We start from the raw sequence: 19,817 nt of genomic DNA on the forward strand, positions 1-19,817 counted from the left end.
AGGTGTAAAGAACACTAAAGTCACTCAGTCATCTTCTGAACTGCTTTCTCCTCGAGAGGGTCACAGGGTGCTGCAGGCCACTTCCTCTAGGATTTCTTTTACAGTCAGGGAAAGGGTTTGGTTGTTGACTACCTGTCAACATTCAATGTTGTTACAGTACAACTGCATATTTACTACCAATATGCAAACATGACATTGTTCTTTGTACATTGTTGAAACACCACTCCTTCCACTTGTGTTACATGGGACCTTATTTTGGAATAAAAAAAGAAAAGTAATTTTTTGATATCTATGCATCATTTAAACTTATGGTGTCAGTTTAACAGTCAAGAAGGTCACATTTTGTTGTAAAACTCTGACATCCACTGTTTGTCTCTGTTGAATATGTCTCTTAGCAGGGCCAGAGTGGGACTCAGCCCTGGACTTTCATACCTCAGACCGGCCCACTTTGGATCACAGCCTATTATAAATGTCACATCAAAGTCATTTAAGGAAACGATTTCACTTCATGCATGTGATCAACCCAGCACCATGACTGAACACCAGCAAAAAATAAATAAATTAATTTTAAAAAAGCGTATATCGCCCGTCATGGCCCAAAATCTGCCTGGCCCACTGAGAATTGTCCAGATTTTCCCGATTAGCCACTCTGGACCTGTCTCTTATATTAGTGATGGGAAGTTCAATTCTTTTCAGAGAGCTGACTCTCCCAAGGAACAGCTGGCTCTTCTGGCTCCCAAATGGATCTTAATTTAGTATTATTTGTAAGGTATGATCCATATCCTCACGTGTGATTGGCTGCATGGCTGCCATGCCGCCCAGTCAAAACAAAGTTTTGTGGTGAGCAGTGCTAAGCCACTGAGAGCGAGAGAGCTGAGCAGCGAAAGGGCAAAAACAAACTGGGGAGCCAGCTCTCACTCGATAGGAGCTGGTTCTTCTGATTTAAATCATCAGCTCTCAGGGGCCGTTTACACGGCGTAGGATTCAGTCGACTCCGGGAAGATTTCATCGCAGATTAGCCTTCTGTTAACATGGAAACGGTGCCTAGAGTGCCTGAATCCGGAAACTTTTGATACCAGGGTCCAGGGTGGAATGTTATCGATACGCTCCGCATTTCAGCTCTGTGTTAACGCGAATCGGAGCGTTCCGGGGTAAAATATGAAGTCACCGCATGCACGCAGCCAAGAACCGCCCGTTAACCCACTCCAGGCCAGTTGGTGGCGGTAATGCGCCTCCAAGCTGGTTTGCCAGCCTCTATGACACAATAAAGCTGCAGAAAAAGAAGGAACAACCACAACAACAATGGCCGGTTTCAGAACAACATACTTGCTGCTAACTGTGCTCAGTTTGCTGTCGCTTCTCCACCGCGTCTTTGTACGACCACTTGCCATTGTTGTTTGTAAATAGTGTTGTCCGCCTCTTCTTCTTCTTCTTCTTCTCATTTAAAGGCTGTCTAAACCGGAAATCGTTTGTTGGCAGGCGTGTGTTTTACTGCCACTGTTTCACTACAGCTCTACATCGCCAGCTACTGGTCTGGCATGGCCACTACAGCGTATTCAGCCGTCCTCGCGGACTCATATTAACGCAGATCGTTATCATAGCGGCTTCATCTTAATGCGGAATGATTTTATAACGCAAAGGAGAAATCTTTGCGGAATTAGATCCTAGTGTTGCCGTGTAAACGTACCCTCAGAGTCAACTCTTATGAACACGACACATCACTAATGTTTCTGCAGCATCGACATGGCCAGACTTTACCCTGCTCTCAAAGAACAAGATTCAATATGGTCGTTTCTGGTATCAGCAACATTTATCATATAGGATGGGAAATGCAGTTCAATGAGCCATTTTACACAAAACTTGTTGATACCTTACTATCTTTACCATAAACTGAAAATTCTTACCATACACACCATCTGTGTAATAAGCAGTGTTGGGCAAATTACTTTAAAAAAGTAATTAGTTGTAGTTACTAGTTACTTTCCCCAAAAAAGTAATTGAATTAGTAATGAATTACTCTTTCATAAATGCAATTAGTTACCAGGGAAAGTAATTATTGCGTTACTTTTTTGAAAAACCGTCAAATATGTAAACGGAAACTGATTTTTGAGCATGTTTCACGGGCCATTTGCATAGAGTAGAACAGCAGACAGGTACTTCATACCATGACTGTGGTGAGGCTGGGGTCCACCAGGGCCCGGCTTTTCCACCACATAAATGCATATCTGCATTCATAGGAAGAAGATGCTCCTCCAGTTAATCCTGCATCTCCACTTTTTTCAGTCGCTCCTCCCTGATACAGCAGTAAATGTCTTCAGTCCAGTCAGTCGGACTCACTGATAACTCCTCCCCTAAATTAGCTGTGCATATAGCTGCGTTCAAGTGAATGGGGTGTGCTGGGACAACTCAAACTCGGACATGTCATTAGTTGTTCAGGTGAAGGCAGCGTGGACAACTCAGACTCATGGACACACAGGTGAAACATGAAGGCAGTGTGGGTAATTTGAATATAAGAACGGCTCGTAAACAAACAGCTGGTAACAAATCAGTTCTTATCGTTCACTGTTAAGAGCCATTCAAAAGACTCGACTCGTCCGCGAATGTCACACCTCTTGTGCCTGGCTGAGTGAGCCAGGACGGATAACAGCTGTTAGATATCAGTGCGTACTAACATGCCACATTTCACTGCCGGTAACGGCGTTGTAATGTTTCAAATAGTAATTTATTAGATTATCCGTTACTGGAAAGCAATAATGGCGCTAGTAACGCCACTATTTTTAACGCCGTTATTCCCAACACTGGTAATAAGTGACACAATTCCAACAGGATAAAAGGAGAAGGACCATCTGTTCTCTATACAATATACTGTTAGCTCCTGTGTCATCTTGGTTTCCATAGAGACCTGCTATTTCAAGCTTAAAACTCCAACTTTACACAGAAGATGAGGGAAGAGACAGGGCAGGTCATGTGACTAAACCATCACTAACAGTATAGTTCTTATATAATTTTATTGTATAACAGCCTCAATAACATTAGTTAAACAAACCTAACCCTCTCTCTTTAGATATTTCTGCTACTTGAAGACATTGGTCTGATGATGGTTCACATTAAATGCCGCCTGCAGAGATGTGTAATACAACCTCATGAGCCTGTATTTCATAACTGTTTGAACTAGCAGTGGCAGCCATCCCATAGTTACTGTTTTAAACTGAATACAAAGGAAACACTGATAGTTTCTTAGCAGTAAAATGACTTCTTGTAAATCTCTACTCAACCTATCAACCTATTTAAAATTGGCTTTAACTTTTTTTATATTTTGATTAATAAATGATTTCTGTCTTCTTCTATCCGCCCCAACCTCCCCCACTCTGGGTTTTGTTCCTATAGAACAACATCACCAGACCGCTTATGGTTTTTATCAGATTAATGACAATGCAGGTAAACAATCTGCCAGTTCAAAACCAGGCTGGAACAAGTCATCTCATATAAAACTACACTAATTTGCCTCTTTGCACAGCCAGCTCCAACTTTTATACCACCACAATGATGGTACCTACTCTGAACTTCAGCATGCAACCGCTGATAAAGTTTCCATTTAAACTTTTCAAACAAGACAACCACATCCTCAGCAATGTTAACAGACAGGAAAAGCTTATGCTACTTTATGGATTTCTCAGGCAAAAAGATGCTACAGATGGTGACATGTTACGGAGAATATGGACTATAGTTTGTTATCATAGCAATGAAGAAAGGCTTCTAAACAACACACTGCACCCATACTCCTTAAAGAGCAGACCTATTAAAGTCAGGCAACAAGTGTTAATTGGAAATAGCACATGTTGGGAATTTTTTTTTATGGGATCCAATCTCTCCCTCTTGGCATTATAAATCTGCAGAGGTGTGCTAAGATAGCACTTAGTACAAGAATGTAGATTGCAAGGAATCCACAGACGCTAGCAGTCAAACAGAAAACAGGATACAGTTCTGTCAGACTGCTCATTAGAAACAGGCTTCAGTTTGTTTGGGGTTAGTTATAGATTCATAAACCATAAGCATTAAATCTTCCATCTTCTTATTGTTACAGTTTACACAGCCTTACCTTGGGGGCACTTTTTCTTCATCCTGCACTTTTGTGTCTCGCTGTGGGTGGGACACAGTGACTGCTCCTCAGGTGTTCTCCCAGACTGGCTTCTTCCACGGGTCCTGGTCTGCTTGCCCCATCTGAATCCACAGGTGAGGCCGTCACGGAGACAGATGCTCCAATCACTCCACTCTCCCAACGGAGCCACGGAACAGTCCTCTAAGAGAAAAAAAAAAGAAATAAGGGTAAAACCCCCCCCTCAAGCTGACCTGTTGTGCTGATTCCCCTTCCTATAGCATCTTTGTACCATGGATGAGGTACAAGGCTTTACCTCATTTCATTTCATTTCATTTTTATTTTATTTATTTATTTAGACAGGGACAATGCACAATATACATTAACATTAAAAAGGAGAGGTGTACTGTACCAGGTTGTAGCACTAGTGCTAATTTCCACCAGTAGTCCCTGGGCAGGCTGGTGTTATCATAAAAAAAACAGACAATAAAAACTAAAACATTGAAAAACAGTAAAAATGCATGAGTAAGAGTATGAAGTACTCTTACGATACAATATGGCACTTATAGGATCATCAAATGGCCCATCATGAACATATTTATACATTGCACTGGACAAAAGAGTGGAGAAGCTGTGAAAGTTGTGATTTTCAGAGTTAAAAAAATAATTTTCAGGGTGGGGTGGGGGGGTTTGGACAAAAATTTAAAAAAAAAAAATTACACAGGAGTTCTTAGAACACATCTTGTTGCATTAAAAATCGGGGCTAATATGGTATTTGATATTACCCCCCCCCGGACACTTGAATGTCTTGATCCAGTAGCCAGTTTTACATCAGGATGTCCTGGTTCCCCAACACCTGACGCAGACCTTGTAACGGGCATCGTCTGAGCCAGTACGACTTGCCAGTATGACGGTATCGCTCGTTCCCAGGTATAGACGTATAACATTAAGGGCCTTACCCCAGGGCCCACCTGGATCTTCCTAAAATACATTTAGAAATGTCCTACTTTGGTTCCAATGCAGCTGTCTCTGCTAGAAAATACTCCCATAAAATGTCAAAAATTAAAAGAAAATGCAAATCATGGGTGTTTAGGTCTTGCTATCATCAGTAGGTGGCAGTACAGTTTATGTTACCCATGGCTCTAATTGTAGTGTTTCTATTTCTTTGATGAAACCAAGGAATGACTTGGTCTTTTTGTTGGTCCACATCACCAGATATGTTTTCATGCTTAATGCAAAGAGAACACCAAGGATAAGTCAGCTGATCTGTCATGCGAGTTAAATATTCACACCATCAGAGTTCCCATATTCCACCTCATCTTAGTTGGACAGAAGCAGCATGCTGGTATATGATACCCAAGGACAATACATCCACTGAAATTTGAGAAAGGCAGCTTTTTCTTTGTTTACATCTAGACATTTTAACTTACCTAAAAACAGGATAATTTCCTTGATTCATAAGATCATCGCCCTCAACTAGCAGGTATTAATTCAATATGAATACTGAATTACAGGTGTAAATGTAAATGTAAATGTTCATAAAAGCTCAGATTAAAGTTGAGGGTTATTATATCAGAAACAGAGAAAACTGAAGAATAAGTTACTTTTTTAGCATAGATATTAATACATGAACATAAACCATCCACTGTCATTGATCCAACTCCATGGGTTTTACTTGTGAATCAATGTTGTAGAAGATGCCAGTGTTTCCACGTTAACTACAGAGCCTCAGAACGTCCAAAATGGGTCATATCTAATGACCATGAAAAGATGATAAATTGCCTTTTACAACAATTATTTACATGAATTGATAGGATTAGTGGATCAGAAGTTATTAAACATTTGAGATCAGTAGATGGTTTTGGTTGCCAGTTGCTGTTTGGGTCTTTATGGGTGAAAAAGCAGCGCTTGAGTGAATGTGCCCTTAGATAATGAGGAAAAAAATTACAACCATAACTAATACAATGGTAAAATATAGTATAAAATAAATATGTTACAATAACCACCCGTGCTATGATTTAAAGGAAGTGAATGCCAACTCGGGCATTAATACTTGGGACATTATAGTTGATCTTGTTGATGAGTGATGTCACCCACGGAATCAGTCACTGCAAGTTTTTCCACTCTATCCATAATGGAAAAACCACAACCACGTCCAGGATGGGCCAACATTTCTTAGTAATCATCATTATTACTGTCAGATTTTGGGTATAAAACAAATAGTTTTCCATTAACTGTTTTTTTTCTCCTCTGTATTTGCTTGAGGTGTGTACCAACAGTCAGACATGAAACCTTAACATGACCATGAAATCCAGATGTGGACATATTGCCAAGAAACAACAGTAGCAGCAGATGTTGCAGGTGGATGGCAGAGGGAGAATCTGAATTCCCAGCAGCAACAACTGATGAGCCAGGTCAACAATATATCTCACTTACTTAGAAGGGAGAATGATACACAACGAGATATGAAGATAAACCTCTCTGAGGACTTTTAATGTGAGTCATGTGTTTCAGCAAAAGTTGGGCTACACAAAGGAAACGATTCAGCTGAAGAAAAATGAAGAGAGAAAGAAATGGAAGAGATGAGTATGTGTCAATGTCTACAGTTAGGTGGGAATTGGGTTGGTAAAGATGCTAAATATTTGGATAGCATGTCCCAAACAAAAACTGCATTCATCTGTCAGGATCATTTAAAGGGGTCATATTTTGCCAAACCCACTTTTATTAGTCTTTGGTTCATTTATTTGTGTATTTGGAACCTAATAGTTCAAAAGATTTGAATTTGAACCCTTCAGGGGCTGCAAAGCTATTTTGATATTTATTTTGGCAAAAATCGAGGGTATTTCTCTGACCCATTTTAATTACCTCTGCCAAGGAGGTTATATTTTCATCGGGTTTGTCTGTCTGTCTGTTTGTCTGTTGGCAAGATAACTCAAAAAGTTATGGACCAAGGTTATAATAGTTTTGGATCGTTCATTATAGTTTAGTTTGCTTTAGTTCAGACCTTGTCTTCTCTAATTCAGTTATTTTTAATTCATTTTTAGAGCAGGTTTGCTAATTTTTATTAGTTTTCATTTTCTTCTAAATACTTAGTTTTAGTTTAGTTTTAGTTTATTTTATATCTTTTCTCCTCTTCTCCGTCGTATTCACATAAATCCCAGACAGGACTCTGCTGATTTCTTTCAACTTTAGTCTCCGTGTTTCCAGGTAGAATGGGGACCAGAAGACGACTTTAAACCACAAGTGACAGACTGTGAAGTGTCGTATGGTGCTGCTAGCTAAAATTGCTAGAGCGAAATAGATCAATTTCAAATCAATCCAACATTGACAAAAGACAAAAACGAAGGGAATTTTATCCATAATTTTTATACATTTTAGTTAGTTTTGTAACCACACAATACAGTTTCAGTTAGTTATCGTTTTTTTCTTTTAATTATAGTTTTTATTTATTTCAGTTAACGAAAATATTTTTTCAGTTCTAGTTTTTGTTATTTCGTTAGCTTTCGTTAACGATAATAACCTTGTTATGGACAGATTTTTATAAAATTTTCAGGAAATGTTGATACTGGCACAAGGAACAAATGATTACATTTTGGTGGTGATCGGGGGGAATGATCTGCCTTGGCGGAGGCCTGCGCTCTTCGAGTGCTTTTCTAGTTCTTTCTTAATTTATTAATCCATAACTAGTTACGTCACTACATTTGCACATATAAGGTCAAGACTTTTGATGAACATTTCTCAGAGTAGTTCATAACTGTTTATCAGCAGCAGCGGTTGTAGTCCATACTGAAAATATGTCCAAACTTCGAGCCGATTACCTAAAATGTTTAGTTGTTGGACAGAGCAGCACAGCCAACAACCTGGAGGGGGTGGGGCATGAAGTGGCTCATTTGCATTTAAAGGGCCAGCGCTCAAAACAACCTTCCTGATGTCATTACTCAGAAATCGGGTTGAAGATGGACCTGTGGAGTTGAATTAATGAAGAATTCAGACCCAAGTTTAGCATTTACAGTTTATGTAAACCACAGGGAAATGTTTTAAAATGCAGAATTCCACTAAAAAAAAGCAAAATATCACTCTTTTAAAATGATAAGAAGAATTTGTTTAAGTTTTGAACTTTGTGACATTATTGCTCTCCTTCGAGGAAAAGGCTTTAATTTGTGGAATAAATTTTAACAGCAATGCCATGATCTTGTCTCCTGTTTCATGAAAGTGCACTTTTCTAAAGCAGATGTAGTCCCTCAATAGCTATATTATTTGACAGAAGTATCTTGATGTAAGGTAATGAACCACAAAAATACTGAAAGTCTGGCTGCAGATAAGTGGCCACAGAGCTCACAGATAAAAGGGGTAGGTTTTTGCAGAGAACAGGTCTGCAGCTGATTAAACCTCTCAGATTAACTTCACTGGTGCATCCACTGTAGAGAGCAGCATTTTATTACTGTGTGAGATAAGAGCAGTTTCAGTACATCAGTAACTTCAAACAGCAGTCCAAATACATTCTTAATAAATTCAATCCAACTTGTACTCAATAAACTTTGGCAGATTAGGAACTATATTTACAAAACGAGGAAAATTAGCATAAGGCCGCAATCCAAAGATGTGCAGATGGGGGCAACCAGTTAAGATGCAGATGCTCCAAAAAATATCCAATTTTCCATGTGTCAAATTAGTGGGGGGCAATATTTCAATTAGACACATGTAGAGAATGGTGGTAATTAACTTATTTCTGAAATCTGATGTATTAATAGAAACAGAGGATTTACATGTTTGTTTTCCTGGGAGGCAGTACTGGAGATAAAACAAAGGTTGTGGAAATTTTCTTCAGCAGGACTGGAAATGTTCATGTATGTAATTATTCCACTCAAATAGACTGCATCAAACTGACAAAGTTAGATGTGGAATCTCAGTGTAGATGAGGTAAATGCATTAACATGCTGTCCACATTCCTGGACTTTTTCAACGTTATAGGCTGTATTTCACATGGCAGCCATTTTCTTCTGACATTAAACTCAAGGTGAGAAACTTAAATATTGACACCAATGATAAGGACTGGTTGACGATTTCAAATACGTATGACATCATGGGTTCACTCAATGTAGGATTCTGTATCGTGCTCATTACACCAAAGCTCGGCTGGCAAAAATATTTGGTACAATGTCTCCTTTATGGGATCGATGTCAACAGGCTACAGCAGATTAGACTCATTTGTTTTGGGGTTGCCCATCTTTAAATAAATTCTGGTCGGAAATCTTTGATGTTTTATCAACGGTAACAGGAAAGAAAATTGTTCCTAATGTTTTTACTGTTTTGTTTGGCGTTGTACCTGCTCTATTTAAATTTTCCTCTGCTAACAAAGACATGATTACATTTACATCTTTATTGGCCAGGAGGCTTATATTGTTAAAGTGGAAATCCTCATCTCCACCAACCTTCTCAAAATGGATCAAGGAGGTACTGTATTTTCTCAAACTGGAAAAAATTCGTTTGACGTTAGCTGGAGCCTCGAACACTTTTGAAAAGACATGGACTCCTTTTCTGAGCTATGTTAATAGTGCAATCTGCCATGTTTCTTGACTGAGTATTTTGTTGTACTTTTTTTTTTCATAACATTTAAAGTAGGAATTTTTTTGTACTTCTATTTTGTATTTATTTACTGTTTATTTATTTGTTTATTTTATCTTTCCTGTGATATGGAGGGGATGTGTGCCGGGGGGGTTGTTCCACTTGTGGTTTGTCTGTGTGTTGGACTCTTGTATCATATGACGGAACTATGTTCTATTCTTTCTTTAAAAAAAAAAAAAAAGTGTTAAAAAACAACAAAAACCAATAAACAGAAGGTTTAAAAAAAATACGTATGACATATTGTCTAACATTCTTTGTCACTTTCAGAATCCAGTGAAACAACAGTGATCAGTCAGAGTCTGTACCTTTAATACAGCAGTAACATTATCCATTTGATAGCAGCTTTAGATCTTCTCATCTCGTGAGTGACTGCTGAGGGAAATGTGAATGTGGTCCAATAAGCTGATGACTTCTTTTTTTTTTTTTTTTTTTTTTGGGGGGGGGGGGGGGGGGTGTGATGGGTGATGTGAAGCCTCAAAGCGCTTATGGAAGTGTAAGAATTTAATTTAAAATAAACCCGTACTTGACTTCTTGGAGAGCCTCCTGGCCATTTGAGAATAATAAAATACCTCTGAACTATCCTCATTACTGACCTCAGGTGATGCAACAGCATAGGTGAAAATGTAGACTGGGAAATCCAGTTACGGAATCCATGTTAAAAAGAGCTTAGAGTCCAAACAAATGAAGGTTCATGGTGAAGTTTTAGTTGGAGGTTCTTCTGTGTCTTTGACTGCCCCCAGCTAATTCAGAATAAAGTACCTTAACTAGCAATTAGCATGTTCTGCTAACACCTTCCTCTGGCTTTCCAGATAAATTAAAACTAGTGGAAAATAGTTTCCCTTCCACCATGCATTCTCCATCCTTAGCACAGGTTTCTCTTACTTGTCTATCACAGCCTTGCAGACTGTTGTCAAATTGTGTATTTTACCCCATCCCCTGAATGGGAGGCAAGGGGTATTGTTTTTGGTTTGGTTTGGTTTGTTTGTTTGTTTGTTTGTTAACACTTTAGCAGCAAAACTATTGGTTGAATTCATACCAAACTGGGTTTATAGATTGCCAGTGACCCTGAATAGTTCTGATTACACTTTGGAAAGAGTAGGTCAAAGTTCAAATTTTTTATGAATTTTTAACACACACACACACACACACACACACACACACACACACACACACACACACACACACACACACACACACACACACCATTTTCTTATAATGGGCAAAATTTCAGATGTCTGCACCAGCAAAACTATTGGTTGAATTCATACCAAATTGGGTTTATAGATTTCCAGTGACTCAGATTACATGTGGTTACATTTTGGGAAAAGGTCAAAGTTAAAAATTTTTTTTAATTTTAAAATATGTTGTCTTCTCCCATTTACTTATAATGGGTGAAATTTCAACTATATAGAAATATCAATTTTGTTTCAGTTTACTTCAAACTTGGGACATATATAGAGGCAGTTGATACGCTGACATCAGCACATGCATATGATGACATCAGCTGGATCGATGCCAAAATAGGCTACAACCCATGTGAGGGGCGGGGTTTGTTGCGTCTGGCACCACTTGTTTTAAACTGTTTCTCAATGTGAATCTAAGTCAAGTGAACAAAAGAGCCAGCAGATATTTGTCAGCAGTCAGTGTTGGTGGTAACTGTCCACCACCAAAGGGTGATAGACAGTTACCACCTTTCGCCGACTTCTACAGCCGTGACCATTATTTCCGGTAAGTGTGTATTGGTTGTGTTTTATTTGAGGCCACACTACCCCAGCAGTGTAATAATAACTGAGGTATCTGGATAGAGACACAGTGTTTAGAAAAACACTAGACATGGATCAGAAACCTGGATTAAATGTTAATATATGTCTAAGAATTTGGACAGAGGCTTACCTGGGTTTCTGAAACAAGATGCAATGTGTATGCAGTACAAATAGACAGAATGGATGGATCTAATTCCCTTCAGTGTAGAAAATAAAAAGCTTACATTGTTGTTTTTCTCTCTTACCAAAGCAGTCTGTCTGGTGGATGAAGGTTCCCTCTGGGCAGTGGCTCAGACATTTTCCTTTGTACAGCTGAAAACCAGGCTTACACTTGGTGCAGAAGTCCCGGCTGAAGCAGTGCTCACAGTCCAAAGAGCGGCACTCTGACAGGACACAGACGTCTCATTAAACAGTCAACAAACAATCGATCAATAGCCTCTTCAGTTCTGAACATGTGATACAACTAAGCTACAAAACTGAGCAGTGAGTAAACGCCACTGGCCATAAATGAAAGGTGCTAGACGGGATCAGCTGAAGGGAAGCTCTACTTTGCTGTGACTGGTTGTTTTGCGGTCTGGTAACTGATGGGGCTGTGGGCATTGGAAAATGTGGCACAACAGCTAAAGGACAGTACAATGAAGACAAAGGGACCTGTGGACCAGGGTAAGATAATTAGGTAACATTTAGTAGAGCTGCTTTGCTGCTAAAAGACAGCCTTAATAAGTTTCCTAAACCTTGAATTATGATTTTACAGCCCTGATTGAAAGCAAAAAGGCTTTAAGGTAAGGTAAGTTTCTCTACTGCCCTTAAAATACTTTTTGGTACACATTTAGATAGTGGTCTCAGAGTTCAAATTATGAACATCACAATACTGCTTTGTCTAACCAATAGACCAAACCTCGAATTAATCACAAAGGAAAAGCAGCAAATTTGCATGTTTAAAGAACTGGAACTGTGACGAGTTGGTTCTTTTGCATGTAAAATAGACATTATTGAAGCAGTTTACAGTTGGATTTGCACTGTTAGCCAATTCTGAATAAACACGTTTTATAACTCAATCACCCGACTGACAGCCTGGAAGAGGAGTTGTTGACTACATTAAAATTCATTCATTCATTTTCTGAACCCACTTTACAATAACAAAGGTCAAGAAATGAATGGTTAGGTGTGTGATATTTGGTGATATTATGTAGTGAAGTTGTAATTTGCAACAATCCTCACCTTCTGTGACTGCAAAAAAAAAAAAATAGTTTCAGCTACAGCTTTGCATTTATGTTCAAACAAGACTATTGGAACACCAGTTCAAAAAGGAGATAGTTCATCTAGGATTGTTTAGATGAGCATCCAAAATTTTAACTGTAGAACCTCAAAGAGGACAATCAAAACCTGGTCTAAAGATTTTCAGTCCACAAGATCATCATGGTATGGAGCCCCTTTGGGGACATGTGAGGAAAAAAATATTAATTTGTGACCGTGAGTTACTAACTGCTGCATGGCCATTACTTTAATCGAAGTATATCATGGTAGATCCTACCAAGGTGAAAATAAAATGAAATCAAATTGAGGTGTTCCAAGCATCAAATCAGTGTGCTACGCTATACAGCAATCTCGTAAGTGAATTGTCTTGTGGTCATGCATTAGTAGTAACTTGTGGCCATGAGTTACTTATCTCGTGGCCACGCATTTTTTTATTCTCACTTGTCACCAAAGGGGTTCTGTATTATGGTGTATAAAAGTAGATTAAAAACTGGATGTAATTTAACAGTGTCTAAACATGCATCAGATCTAGGGATGGGAATGGAGAACCGGTTCTTTTTGAGAACTGGATCCCAGTAGCTCGATTCCTTGGAATCGTTTGCCTGCCCGCTTAACGATTCTGCTTATCGATTCTGCCTTCGTTGCACATGCACGATGACATCACGCGTAAGCTGCATTGTTTTGGTCAGAACGTAGCCAACATGGTGTTGAGGCAGAAACGGTCTAAAAAGATGACACCAGGTCCACTCGTAACACTTGCAAAGCTTCCATGTCTTCAAAGGGTGGAATCCCTCCAATATCCTCAAACATTTGTCCACAGCATGTGAATCATTTACAGGAATGTCACGTATTTGATACTCAGCGGCGCTTGTGAATGTAGTGGCAAAGGGAACTCCGGTTCCGGTTCTGGTGTGGGCAACAAACGTCATAACTCCTCAAATACAAGTTTCCGAAGGTAAGAAGGGAAAGGAAATGAGGTGCACAACAACGGGAGATGAGCCAAGCCGAGTCGAACTGGTTCGAAGAAGTGGACATGCGGCAATAGAGGAATTAGTAAAGCGTCTTAAGTTTCACTTTCACTGCACGCCACCCACCCCCGAACCGGGCCCAGTGTCATCTGTTATTATTATTATTTGTGCATACTGTATATGTTATACAGGGTGGGGAAGCAAAATTTACAATATTTTGAGGCAGGGATTGAAAGACAGTGTATGACCAATTAGTTTATTGAAAGTCATGAGAATTTATTTGCCACAAGAAAATTTACATAATAGAAAATGTTTTTATTCTATGTGTCCTCCTTTCTCAATAACTGCCTTCACACACTTCCTGAAACTTGCGCAAGTGTTCCTCAAATATTCGGGTGACAACTTCTCCCATTCTTCTTTAATAGTATCTTCCAGACTTTCTCGTAATAGTTTTGCTCATAGTCATTCTCTTCTTTCCATTATAAACAGTCTTTATGGACACTCCAACTATTTTTGAAATCTCCTTTGGTGTGACGAGTGCATTCAGCAAATCACACACTCTTTGACGTTTGCTTTCCTTATTACTCATATGGGCAAAAGTTTCTGAAAAGGTATGGATAATAGTGTTAGGTATGATTATGACATCAATATGTGTTTGGTTTCAAAACAATTGACATAGTGCCTGCTGAGAAAAAACAACTCAATGTTCATCGTAAATTTTGCTTCCCTACCCTGTATTTTCTGTGCAGATGGAAATATAAAAGACAGTTAATGCAAACACACCCGTTTGGACTCTTTTATTCCCTCACCCAATGAGAATCGATAAGAGAATTGATAAGGAATCGGATCGATAAGCAATATCGATAATGGAATCGGAATTGTTAAATTCTTATCGATTCCCATCCCTAATCAGATCAGTGACTGGTTTAGGTCAGGGTTAGGTTTCTAACATGTATTAAATCAAAGATTAGACTTCACTTGAAATGGAAAATCTAGTTTCTGTGTTTAACATGTGGCTGACACATAACCCAAACTATCCATTCAAACATAGCCCAAAGCCAAGTCCTGGTTTATGGTTAGAGTCACATGAAAACAGAGCTGAAAAGGTCAAGATACTCAGGTGAGTCAAGATAAGTTAAAAATGGGTCACATTAATCCTTTTTGAGGGAAATACTAAATGAATTACTTTAAGGTTCAGTAGAAGGCCCTCCATACTGTCTTCAAGCCTGTACTACCTTGTTTACTTCTTAGGTACAAACATCTATGACATCTATTACAGCTGTCACCGGCAGTGCATGCTGGTTTGTTTACCAAATATAAACAAAGTGTAAACCACATCTATCCAGAAAAAAATTGGCACTGTCCTGATCAGGTTTCCACTGTTTTCCACAAAGTTCAAGTTCTCATTTAATAGAAATGTTAAAGCCTCTAATAGGAACATATTCACACATTTGGTTTAAGATTCCATCTGTCAGAATCCTTCCTATCAGTACTAACATTATATATTTCTTAGAGTAGGTTAGATCCTAGAATATTCAGCTTGGAGATGACAGTCTTGGTGGGTTAGTTTGCAGCTGCAGCAAACAGTTTACACTTGTGGTTTGGAATGAAGAAACTTCAAATGAACCCTTTCTGTGGGTTTGCTGGCGTCTCTTAATTCAAATAAACCCTTTAATAAAGAGGCAAAACTATGCACTCTGAGTTAAATGTTTTTGTTCTTTCATTAGGACAGTATGTCTCTGGAGTGAATTAAGCAAGGTGCATCTCAAGAATTAAGTTTGAAAGGCAAATCTTGTGGTTTTTGAGTGGTTCCTCTAAGAAAAAAAAAAACAAAAACCCAGTCGCTTCCAACATTGATTTGGGCCTCAAGATAAATGACTCATACATAAGCGAGATTCAATATCAGCAAAGCCTTGTGATATTTAGTCAGATTAAGTGATCTCTTCAAAGGAAAGATGCCTTATATTTAAACCTACTCATGCAGCGGCTGATGTCCTTCCCTCTCTGTCCATAGTGTCCAGCCGGGCAGGCGTGGAGACAAGTTCCATGGTGAGACATCCCATCCCTCTGCAAGAACAGGAAGAGTCGCTCGGGGCAACGCACACAGCCATTGCCACTGGAACACTCCAGACAGCTCCGACAGTCCTCTGACATCTCTTTCTGAGCTGCGGGAGAAAATGCAGGGGTGAAAAAGGGATGGAAAAAGAAAAGAAAAGGGTAAGAAATTAGAAAACACAGTGAAGGGAGAGGTAAGGAGATGTTGAAGAAGGAATTGCGCAAATAATCCCATTTTAAGGTCATATAAACAGAAATTATTGCAGACTGGAAAACAAATGTAGGCACAAAACAAACAAAAACAAAGACCCCCTAAGACAATAAGACATAAGACAACATCTGTACTGTTTTTAGAATTATACTATGTTCTGTAATGTATATACAGAAAACAATCAAGTACTATAGAAGGAATGCACATACGTCACTTCCCCCCAGGGCCACGCCCCTCTAAGTCAGACTGAGTGGCAAAAACAAACCGGCTCAACATGGCGGAGCATAGCAGTAACTACAGCGAGACCCGGAAAAATGTGGAATATAACATGAAATTAAAGACAGTTGGACTGGACATGGATCCATACAAGCTACCAAACAACAAGTGGTCTACGAACATTGATATGTGGCCGGAAATCACGTATCCTGACATTTATATGAACCTGATTTCAGCGCCGGGAAAATCCACAACGCAAAGGCTGAAAGCATACAAAAGCCAAAGAGTTGTTGACATCCTCGTCATTGTTAATTAGAGGATTACAGCTGGTGAGTGCTTTCAGTTCAACATACTATTGTTTTGGAGGTTTTCTGTCAGTGCAGACGTATTTTCTTGGCAGTGATTGCCAAGGTAAAGGCCCAGCAGTAGTGCTCACAGTTCACTACTGATTTACTGGAGTTGAACCCTTAGTATTGACCCAAGTGAGTGGATGATCTACTGGTACTGTGGAGATTTAAGTAGAGTTAACATCAAATACATGATACAACACAGATACAACAGCTTTGTGCTAGAGTACCCCCTTATTTGGAAAACTAGGTTAGCCTCAGTTTAAGTTTACAAATCATGTAGAGCACAAGGTTCAGAATCACACAACTGAAGACAAAAACGTTTCAGTTATGAAACAGAACTAAATGACAGATGCTAACATTAAGAGCTTTACTACAAAGTAACGTTAGCCAAAACCATATGTAATTTAAGGAATGATTTTACACAACAATACATCATAAATTAACGTTACCTGACAGGAAATGGCAACCACAAATCCAGGTTTCATTGCCTAGATTCCAGTTATTTCTACAAATTGCAGTGATCCATCTGCTTCTTCTGTCTTTGGCTTTAGGTAGCTGCTAAAACAGTAGCTCCGACTGCTTTTTAAACCTATTTGAGCAACAAATGGCACAACAGCCCTTCCTCATTTTTTAGATTGTTCTAAAGTTTTCGCAGTATTCAAGCCAAAGCTGCTACTCATCTCCCTCTTTCTGCCACTCAGTGGGCGTAACTGCGGTGACTTCCGCTAGCGGTGACGTCACGTGCATACCCTCTATAGTCGTAGAGGTAATATATTAATGTTTCAACCTCTTAACATTCGCTCAGTGAGGGTAAAAATAAAATAACTATTAGTCCATTAGTTTTCATTTGAAAGGGAACATCTTGCAGTGTCTGTGTTTTGGATGTTGACGAAACACAACCTAAACTACATCAATGTAAACATAACATGCATGTACTTGAAAACCCTCGGCCTGACTTATCAGGTGCACTACTGCCCCCAGTGGCCTGACTTATCAGTGCATGGTAAAGTTTTTGGACAGATGGACGGACAGACGACCAACTGATGACAATACTATATATACACATATATGATGACAATACTAAGACAAACAGACTGAAGCACAGTTTTTACCCACTAGCAGTTAAATGTGTGTCACGCCCCCCCCCCCCCCCCCCCCCCCCACACCAGTCTCCACCCCCAGAGTAATGGACAGTGCAATACTCACCCTACCTCAGTGCAATAGTCACAACACATGCACCTTACTGTTACCTGTATATATCATACATATCTCTCATCTGTAGTATAGAGTTAGCTTTTGTATATTCTTCTGTATATTTTGTTCATTCAGGAGTTCTAGCATTACTTTAGTAGCATATGTGTATTCAGATATTATTCGGAAGCCTTTGCACAGTTCACTTTTCTTAACACTGTGATATTTGTATTTTATTTTATTTTTCTTATACAGTCCCTTTTGCACTAAGTGTTTTTGCTGCTAAATTGAACTGAGCTACTAAACTGATTTTCATTGTTCCTGTGACAGTGACAATAAAGATCTATTCTATTCTATTCTATTCTATTCTATTCTATTCTATTCTATTCTATTCATACACTGCAGCCAGTGTGGCCGAGGGTAAAAATGACTCAAACTTAACCTTAAACCTTAAAAAATAATCCTTAAAATGGTTACAGTGATTGGACGTGGCTACTTCAAAAGAATCTATTCTTAGTAATTAGTAAAAGCAGATGTCACTCAGTTTAGCAGTTAGCAGTGACTTTGACAAGTATACCGAAAGGTACAATTTCCCTAAATGTGCTGTTTATACAGCAAAAACAGCAGTGAAACATTTCTGAGTATCATTAAGTCCATAAGTGCGTCCTTTAGAGCAATTAATCCGAGAAAGTAAAACATTGACATTTACTATCATTAAATGTCCATAAGTATCCACAGAGTTCAATTATCCAGATTTGATTTCTTTTTAATTCAAATCATTAATTTGGTTATATTATGTGCAGTGCTCTAACCAGACTGAGTTTCATCTGCTCTCAAATACACAGAACATTTGGCAAACAACGCAGGAATGCTTCCAATCTGATGGGGATAAGGGGGGATATGGAAAGATGGATGGAGAGGTGGACTGAATCTGCTGAGGTGATGGGCAGACGGTCAGTGTGTGTAAACAATCAGAGTCTGATCCTCACAAAATACCTGTGGGCGACTGCTGCCATCACTGTGCATTGTGTCTTTAGGTGTGTGTGTGTGTGTGCGTATTGTGTGCATATGTGTATATATGTGCGGGGTAAAGGGAGAGAGTTCAAACTCATCTGAAAAGGTTTACATCTACAACATGAAAAACAGGAATTCAGGTCAATGACTATGTTTACATGAACAAAATATTTGATTTTTTCCCCTTCTAATTGTCTCATTTCCAAAAATATCCAAACAGTTGGTGTGTTTCTCCTTCTGTGTTTGTTTCTTTTTTTTTTTTCCTTTTTTTTTAAGAGTATCCATCTGTACCAGAGAAGATCTTTGTCTCCTGTCCAGCTGACTATCAGCAGGATCCATGTGTGTCAACCTAAAGTAAAACCTGCAAATTAGATGCATTTTCCAAATGTGTGTACATGTCCAAAACTTCATCATAAAAAGTATAATATATAGAATAATATCTGCTGAACTAAACTGGACTTTTGCATCTGTCAATGTATCTCATTTGCACACTTATCAAAGTCACCTACTGTACACTTGTTACTTTATTTATAATTATTGCTACTTGTTTGTCATTTTTAGTCACTTTAACAAATTTTTATATTCTTTATCTTTTTTTATTATTCTGTTGTATTTGTTGCATATTGTCTTGTGCTGCTGTACATTTGAATTTGGGATCAATAAAGTATATCTTATCTTATCTTATCTTATCTTATCTTATCTTATCTTATAAGCCAACACATCTTAGTTGGAAAATGCTCCGTTGCGGTAGGTTTTATGAGTGTATTGAATCATTAGAATCAGGTTGTTTCAAAGATTTGCTGAAAAGATTTGTTCACTGAGTCCTTTGATGCTTGACCTGCACATGTGCATACAGTAGGATGAAATCTTTGATTTTGCAGATATTATTCGTATCTCAAATACAAGTCAGGTAGACGACTGCTGATAAACTGGTACAGCAGACGGGAAGCAGAATTATTGACGATTTATTAAAAGAGGGAATGTAGTAAAATTTCAGGATGTGGATGTCAAGGAGGTCAGTGACTGTGTCTTAAAGCCCCCACAAAGTCAGGTGTGCTTGACTCCGCAGAC

At 38.8% G+C, this 19,817-nt stretch overlaps 1 protein-coding gene across 1 annotated transcript in view; it reads right to left on the reverse strand.

The window, feature by feature from the left end:
- Window positions 1-335: 335 nt before the first annotated feature.
- The window catches only part of rspo4 (R-spondin 4), a 39,567-nt gene continuing 20,085 nt past the window's right edge, over window positions 336-19,817 (reverse strand). The window contains exons 2-5 of the mRNA XM_030135002.1: window positions 15,686-15,874; window positions 11,730-11,867; window positions 4,100-4,300; window positions 336-460 (exon numbers count right to left, since the gene is read on the reverse strand). Of these exons, the coding sequence (XP_029990862.1) occupies window positions 336-460; window positions 4,100-4,300; window positions 11,730-11,867; window positions 15,686-15,874 (653 nt within the window). The remainder of the gene's footprint in view (window positions 461-4,099; window positions 4,301-11,729; window positions 11,868-15,685; window positions 15,875-19,817) is intronic.

Source organism: Sphaeramia orbicularis, chromosome 5 (assembly GCF_902148855.1).
Source record: "Sphaeramia orbicularis chromosome 5, fSphaOr1.1, whole genome shotgun sequence".
NCBI lineage: Eukaryota > Metazoa > Chordata > Actinopteri > Kurtiformes > Apogonidae > Sphaeramia > Sphaeramia orbicularis.